This window comes from Agrilus planipennis, unplaced genomic scaffold (assembly GCF_000699045.2).
Source record: "Agrilus planipennis isolate EAB-ADULT unplaced genomic scaffold, Apla_2.0 scaffold174, whole genome shotgun sequence".
Taxonomy (NCBI): domain Eukaryota; kingdom Metazoa; phylum Arthropoda; class Insecta; order Coleoptera; family Buprestidae; genus Agrilus; species Agrilus planipennis.
The window spans coordinates 10,824-19,291 of NW_020438963.1; the positions used below are offsets into that span (position 1 = coordinate 10,824).

The window sequence follows — 8,468 nt, forward strand, 5'->3', positions numbered from 1 at the left end:
TTTAGGATAGAAACTATTGTTTTTTTTCTTTTAATTATTTTATTAAGAACTACTGTCTACTATGTTTTGTTTAAGTGCTCACTAATTTTGAAATCTCTGAATATTTGTATTTCTTGAATAAAAATCGTAGTACGTCAGAATACGAATTAAAATAATCAATTGACAAATTAATTTTGAATCGTTTTTAATAAATCATTTGTACTTAGAGTCATTACTATATTTATAGTGAATAAAAAAATTTTTAATAATAAATCAACAGTTTTTCAGTTATTTGGATATAGTAGGTACACAATGAAATTTGAGAATCTATTTTTGTATAAACAATATACGCATGAGGTGAGCTACTGTTATAGGGTGACAATATTCTCATAACAGAATAAGAATAAATATTTAGTATTCTAGCAAATTAGAGAATATACACTAAAAAGAAGATTTTTGGTGAAAATATAGAAACAATTAATTATCACAAGTTTTATTTCTGACATATTAGTTACTTGTGTTGATTGTAACAGGGTTGTATTCCTAATATGTCTTAGTAAAATAAAATATTTTTCAGTAATTCTTAATGCATAATACGTATGATTTGCATTTTCGGTTGATTTAGAAAATTATCAAAAGAAATAAAGGAAAACGTAAAATAGAAACACATTTATACAGTGAATAGTTTACAACAAATTAGAAAAAGTATTCTTGATCATCGGGAATTAGGATCAGTTTTATACTTTACATATATGCATATGCAAGTAAAAAGTCATTTTTGCTTGTGGGCTTTATAATTTTTGTTTTTTTTTTGTATTTTGAGTATAGTTTAGTTCATTAATTTATTTTATATCTTATTAATTATTGTTTTTGATACTTATAACCACTGAGAAAAAAAAATTCGAAAATTTAAACTATTGCAAACGAAATGAACAACGGTTTAATTAATTTATTTAAAAACAAATAGAGTTATACTATTTGAATATATATATATATATGTAGTCCCTTACAGGGATGAACTTACTAAAAGTTACTTTAATTATGCGTATAAAATTACCTTCTTTAAAATAGTTTGATTTTTATGAAAAAGCAGAAAAATGCAACCAGATAACATTCACTTACAAATTTCTTCATAATTATAATTGAAATTTATACAATTTTTGCAGTTTAACATATTTCATAAAACGATTAATAAATACGCAAACATTTTAGTAGTTATCATTTAATTCAATAGACAAAATGTGTGCCCTTTTTTCAGCCAAAGGAAAAATGCCTGTGCCAGAATACAGTAGATAACGTAAACATAACAGCGATGTTCCCTTGTACGAATAAGGGTGTGGGAGCAGATTTAAAATCAGCCACCCTTGATGCTTCATGTTCTTGTGGACAACCATTGCAAAAGAACGTCGGTTGTACGTGTAAGCCCAAGAAGCAGGACGTGGCATGTATTTGCTTTACTGAGGAATTGGCTGCCGAAACAACGGACAGAGGTACTTCTAAAGATACTGACGGCGAGGGTGCAGCGAATATTCATAAATGCCTGTGCGGAAAACCTTTTGAAACTATACTTTTTAAAATAATCACAAAAGGAATTGAGGTAAGTCTATTTGAGTCCATCAGGTGCTGGAAGCTTAACAGACATGACATAGATGAGGGAAAACTTTTCATAGCCTTAGTAATTGTCGATTCCTGAAGTTTAACACGTATTCAATCCTGATTATGTTATAAAATTTGGAAAAAACAAATCCGAAAGTGAACCTTCATATGTTATTAATTTTCATTTTTTGATATCTATAGGTATTGCTTTCATACAAGTTTCTAGTTTACATTTCTTCTCTAATTTTCTAAAAAAAATTAAGTAGTTTTCGAAAGTGAAGTAATAGAAACAGTTTAAAATTTTTGCTAATAATTCCAATTATTTTGAAATTGCTCAAAAGTCCGTAAAATTAAATTCTTGAGGTTCTACAATCATGAACATTTGAGTTAAAAACGTCCTGGTTGCAGAAAAGCAATGTTGCAGTTATATGAGAAAATATGCTTTCAAATCTGTTAATTGTCTGCAATATGATGTAAAGCTTACTATATCGCCATCAACTACCTCAATTTTAAAGCTTGTCCTGCTTTGAAGTTCTATAGTACCCCAAGCACATTTCTTCTGAAGAATATTAAGTAGTTAGTACAGGATGTTCTTCAGTGGCTTGTGTGTGAAATGTTTAAGAGAATGTTAAAGGAAGTCGAAGCTGATAATTGGCACATGCCGAGTTTTGATAAATAATTTAATACTAACAAAAAGTAATTAAAATTTCATTAGCAAAACAGTTCCGGATGTATGAAAATTCTTTATGGTTCTGAAGTAATTGTATTGTTCAATTTAAAATGATCTATTTAAGTATAGGGAGTTATAAAAAATCCGGGCAAAATTTAAGGATGTTTAAAAGAATAGTCAAAGAATAGATAATAGCTTAATTAACGTCTATATTCTAGATCATAATTATCATTAGGTTTTTGGCTCAAAAACTGGTTGCATACACACCTTCACTTTTTCCTTTCTTGGGCCAATCTTCGCATATCTTGAAAATTAGAGAAACCTGCATTTTTGTTTGCCAACAGTAATCTAATCTGCCTCTCTCAACTCCTGATTTTGTTTGTAATGTATATTCAACTGAGTCCTCTATATTTGAGGTGGTGTGCTGCCAGCTTCCATCTCGCTTATTTATTATTGAGTTCTATGTTCTTCTCCTCTTTCAAATTCCTTCTTATTTCTAACTTTTTCTACCGGCATTTTCGTAGCGCTCACGTTACGTTATAGAGAGCGGTGTGATTATAAAGGAATAAATATTAAAATTTGGTTTAGGTTGAGCGACAAAACATACAGTAAAACTTGGAAAAAGTTACATCTGTACTCCTTATTTAGCGCCGATTTCGTAAAACTAAATAATAATAAACCTTTTAAATTTTGATTACTATATTTAACAGCTGATTACTGAATAATATTAAGTGTAGTAATTTTTGTGGAATATTGCAGATTATTACTCTAAAAGAGTTACAATTGGTTAACACAGAAATTACCTGTGCAATTTCGAAAAAATCGGGTCAAGAAAAGGGGGTTGAAGCGAAACTTGTGTGTAAAGCTGATCTTCCTAAAGACTCTATCCAATCACAAACGTCACTCACTGCAAAACCGAAAACTTACGCGGAAAGAATAAAAGAACTTGAGGACGATCTACAGAAGAAACAAAAATGTGCAAAACAAAAAGGTGAGAATTAATTAAAAAATTAAAAAGAAGACTCATCCCTATTAATTACCACAAAAACTTTTTGAGCGGACACGTGTTTCACCCATTTCATACGTGGGCATTATAAACGCAAGACTGTTTTCATTTTTATTTTTTTTTTATATATTTGCAAAACAAAAGCATTAATATCACAAATTTATTATCACTTTCACAGCCGTTGCGTTATCAATGGCGGTAAAGATAGAAAAGCAACATCTAGACGAGTTAAAGAAAGCGCTCGATATTGAAAAGCAGAGGAATAAAGAATTAATGGAAAGGATTGGAATACAAACGAAAACCGTTACTAATCTCCAAGTTGAGAGCGATATAATTAAAAAACAGAACTACTTCTCCCAAGAAAAGATTAACGACTTAAGGTAGGTAGTATTGAAATTTATAACGAATAAAAATGAAATTATTGTCAACAAGTTAACGGAACATTCCATTACAATGAAATTTAATTTATTAACAAGGTAATGGAAAATCGGAAAATTTATTTCATTAGAGCAGGAGCCGGTGAGTCGGATTGAATTATGATTTAATTCAGATATATTAACTTTATCAACTCGTGATTACGCTTAGTGTTCAAATAACTTTTTACACATTTTTAAAATTGATTCCACAAATTTTATTTCCAGTTACTTAAAATTGAAACTTTTATGTGTGAAATTTCCTAAATTTCTTGCCAGTATATTGTGTAATAAATCATGCCCAACAATCCCGAAGAAAAACTGTTGGATGAACACTTTAAATCTTCGCTCGAAATATTCAAATCTTATTTTCAACTTGATTAGCTCACTTTGCCCAAATAAACATTAACTAATGAATGACAAAATATTTATCTGATGTTATGAATCTAAACTACAAGTAATTAACGTGCGCTACTGTTTGTAGTTGTATATTAAATTCTTTTTGCGTGATAGTGAGAATGCAATACTCATCAATCAACGACCAATAATTCATTGAAGTCAAAAAATGTTTGACGAGAGGTTTCGTTAATTTGTTTTACCAAATTTTATTTCACTTGTTTGATGAAACAATTGTCAAGTGAAAAATTTGTTCTACAATTGAGGTACCATTTTGTATATTAGGTACCTTAAAGCATTATACTTTTATTTACGTTTATGCACGTTGTAAATTTAGAAGTGCCATCGAAGAAGAGAGAGCCCAGTGTAGGAGTTTAAAAGCAGAATTGGAAAAAGAAAGAAACTGTAGTAGATATTTGAAAACTATGCTGCAATCGGGACAAGGAAAGTCTTGTTCATGTCAACCAAAAGATCAGGACGATTGCCAGGTATGCCATTACGCAAAATTTTATAAATTTTTGCCACTGCTGCTATTTGATACAATTAAAATAGCTCTTCAGTTTATTCGTTCGTGAGCTGTATGTCATAAACAAATAGACAAATATTAACTTTCATCCGATTCTAATAAATTCTACTTGTACCTTACTGTCACATCTTGCGATCAGTTTTACCCGATTAGACGTCTTTCAGAAAGATACTATGCAAGTTGTGCAATGTTAAGTTTAAACTTAATGTAATTAACATCATCGTCATCATCATAAGGTCGTCAATCCTAAAACACTCTTTCCTATCCTGAGCTAATTTTCACATTTCTCTAAAACGAGAACATCCCATACGTTTAGGTCTACTTCTCCTCTTCTTCCTGTTCCTGTTTCCGCTTCTAATATGTCTCTAACTAGCCCTTCATGCCTGAAACGGTGTCTTTTCTTTGTTTTCCTATTCTTTCTAATCTCAATTTCGAACCTTCTTCACCTACGAACCTACGATATCCTTATCATTCGCCTATAACATCATACTTCCAAAGCTTTTAAACATTTAATTTATTTATATAATAATCTAATTTTGTCGGTGAAATTGAATTCTTTAAATTGTTAAATGAATTTAACTTTGCCAGTAGACCGACTAAACTTTTGTTTTGCGACACGGCCATCATCCACCGTTCAAGAGCTTCTTTTTGTTAATTATAAAGTTTTAAAAACCTTGAATAATTTCAGGGTAAACAAAGTGGGAAAGGTGAAGGTCAGTCTAGGAAGGTAACATGTATCTGTCGCAGTGGAGATGATAAGAGAGGACAATCTCGTGGAAAGGTTAGTTTGAGAATCATCGTTATCACTTTTTTAAATGACAATTATGGGTATCCAATAATAGAACAGTAGCTGCAAAATTTTGCAAATATTTCTCTAAAATTCTTCAAAATTTAACATAGTAACGTATTTTGGTTAAAACTATTAACAAGTTATTTATTTACATTTACACCTTGCCTATTGTTTCTAGGATCCGGATAGGAGTCGTAGCCAAACTCCCAAAGACAGGAGATGATGACTGTCTAAATATGAAAATAATGTACCTGAATATTTTTTGGCGTGTAAATTGTATAAGTCATTGTATGTACCATTTGTTTATGTTTTTCTCATGTAGACATGTAGAGTAACTGAATAAATTTATATTTGAAGGAAATTCACTTTTCTTTTTTAAGCTGCAAAGGAACGGTCGCATTTATTTTCATATCAACTACAAACAAAAAATTTTGAAAGTCTTTCAGTGAAGAAAATGTAAAATACCAATGCATTAGCATTAATTGGATATTTAGAAATGAAACTTGTTATGGAATGTTTAACCTGTCTGAAAAAATTGTTTATACAAAATGAGTTACTAACAACGCTAACAGATAAGATCTATTAATCATCCATATTCGTAAGACATTAGGCTGGTAGTAGCAGATGCATCTGGTGTAAAATACAGTTTACATTCGTATATATGGGATTACTATCATCACTTTTTCCATATGTATATTATCTTGACTCTCAGAACTATTGCTATGCTTCTACAGGGCGATTGATGTACGGAGTCTGTTCAAAAAGTATCGCAAATTTTGTATGTTTTTAAAAACAATTTATTTATTCATGAATATCTATTTTGCCCCTTTCAAACTAATCACTACCAGTTCACCTCGATGCGATTCAAAAAATCATTTTTTGTGATCTTGTTTAGCTCCTCCTTCTATGCCGTCTTTATCTCTTCAAATGTAACGTAGCATCGTCCATTCATAGGCTGTTTCAGTTTCAAGAACAAGAAAAAGTCACAGGGTAGCCAGATCTAGGGAATATGGTGGCTGTAACCATCGACGTTTACTAATGGACGTGCCTTGGCTGTCAGAATTGTGGTACAACAAAAGAAAGAGACGGAACGAAGTTTCGGACAATATCCATCTCTCTCACGATAGAGTCATGAAAGAGATAGACTAGTCCGAAACCATTTGCCATCTCCCTCACTTTTCGAGCCAAGAAATTATTACAACGACTAAGGCACGTCCGATAATAAATGTCTACGGCTGCGACATTATCAGTGTCTTATTTTTGGCCAAAAATTCGCGCACGTGCAACAATGTGTGAGCAGGGATGTTATGATATTGCAAAAGCCAATTTTTGTTCTTTCACAAATCCGGGCGTTCCTGGCGGATTGCTTCGCGCAAATTGCGGATAATTTGCAGGTAACATTCTTTATTGACCGTTCTTACCTTGTGGCAAGAACTCATGATGTACCGCGCCCCTGCAATTGAAGAAAACCGTAAACAAAACCTTCACATTCGACCTAACTTAGCGCCCTTTTTTCGGTCTTGACTCTTACGGCAGCTTTCATTGGGATGATTGAGCTTTGGTTTCCACGTCATAACCATAAACCCATAACGCCACAAAAAAATCGAAAATCTAAGATACGTAAGCCGCGGAAATTTGCCATACATTTTGAACAAACCTCGTAAAACAAAAATGTATCGATTTGAAGCTTGGTATATTTCTACAACAGAATTTCATGAAACTACAATTTTTTCAAAACAAGGCCATTTGTGTAATTATATGGGAAGTACGCCATTACTCGTTATTTCAAATGAAATTATTACCCAGTTTTATTTATTTCCTTGCTAAATGTAAAGGTAACTATTATAATAATTTGCATTTGTATTGTAATTTATCTAAAACACAGGGTAGATCGTGCAGAAAAGAAATCTCTGACATGCTTGCATAGTTTCCTATGTACAAAAATCCTAATGGACGCTTTAGATAAAAGTAACCCTGAATATTCATCTTGTGTGATATACTGTGTTTACAATGTGTCTTTAATGAAAAGTTCATTTACTCACTTCCGTTTTGAGGAAACTTATCTTTGTTTTCGTCCGGCTAAAGATGCATTTAGTTGGCAAATCTTAAACAAAAACAAACATGTTTCGCCTTATAGTAATATTACTGTTACTATTTTGTCCAATAAGTGGCGTAGGTGTTAAGGAAATTGATTGTGAATCAAAAGAAACGTGTAGTGACTGTATGCAAACCCTAGGCTGTCTGTGGTGCTCAAAACCTCAGGTATTTCTTTTTATAATGTTTGTAAATTTAAGGGTAGAAATTTTCGGTTACGCTTTTGCCTAACGGATAAAATGGAAGCCATTACGATATCAATTTTTTTCATGCAAGAAGTGCATCGGTTATCATAAAACTTAATATTAAAATGGAAACAAGACTTTTTAAGTGTTTTGGTTTTTACTTTCAGCCAATAAATGGAAATAGTTTAGTTTACTGCATGAGCGACAAAATTCTATCATCTAATTATACGTGGTGTTCATCTAAAGATCTTACAAATCCTGAGAAGTCACTTAAGATAGTTGAGGCTAAATCATTACAATCCGAAGGATATGGTCAGGCGATTCAAATTAGTCCTCAGAAAGTAAAACTGTCTCTTCGAAAAGACGAGGAATTTGAATTGAAGTTTCAATATAGGCGAGCAAAAAATTACCCCTTAGATCTTTATTATCTTATAGACATATCGGCATCTATGAAACCACATAAAGACAAATTGGCTTATTTAGGGAGCACATTGGTTGAAGTTATGAAAAATATTACCAGCGATTTTAGATTAGGATTTGGATGTTTCATAGATAAGCCTGACTATCCTTTCGTAAACGTTTTTCCAGAAACGTAAGTACTAAACTCTTGAATTAGTTACAACTGACTGTTTAGGTGGTTTCAAGATAGAAATTTTCAAACTGAGATCCGCGGAAACTTAGTGTTCATGCGAATTTTCTTTTTTCTCATCGCTTGAGAAATTTCTTATTCGTTAGACTTAGATAAAAGACTCATACACAAATTCACAGTTACAAATTCAAATATTTGAAATAATTTTTAAAATAATAAATAGT

At 31.6% G+C, this 8,468-nt stretch overlaps 2 protein-coding genes across 2 annotated transcripts in view; both read left to right on the top strand.

Annotated features, from left to right (window-relative positions):
- LOC108739199 (myosin-2 heavy chain-like) overlaps positions 1-5,726 on the top strand; it is a 16,327-nt gene extending 10,601 nt beyond the window's left edge. Inside the window, exons 8-13 of the mRNA XM_025975263.1 lie at positions 1,238-1,576; positions 3,005-3,236; positions 3,430-3,631; positions 4,398-4,548; positions 5,275-5,367; positions 5,555-5,726. Coding sequence (XP_025831048.1) covers positions 1,238-1,576; positions 3,005-3,236; positions 3,430-3,631; positions 4,398-4,548; positions 5,275-5,367; positions 5,555-5,599 — 1,062 coding nt within the window. The 3' untranslated portion in view covers positions 5,600-5,726. The remainder of the gene's footprint in view (positions 1-1,237; positions 1,577-3,004; positions 3,237-3,429; positions 3,632-4,397; positions 4,549-5,274; positions 5,368-5,554) is intronic.
- A 1,718-nt stretch (positions 5,727-7,444) lies between these two features.
- LOC108739214 (integrin beta-PS) overlaps positions 7,445-8,468 on the top strand; it is an 11,257-nt gene continuing 10,233 nt past the window's right edge. The window contains exons 1-2 of the mRNA XM_018473012.2: positions 7,445-7,638; positions 7,823-8,247. Coding sequence (XP_018328514.1) covers positions 7,498-7,638; positions 7,823-8,247 — 566 coding nt within the window. The 5' untranslated portion in view covers positions 7,445-7,497. The remainder of the gene's footprint in view (positions 7,639-7,822; positions 8,248-8,468) is intronic.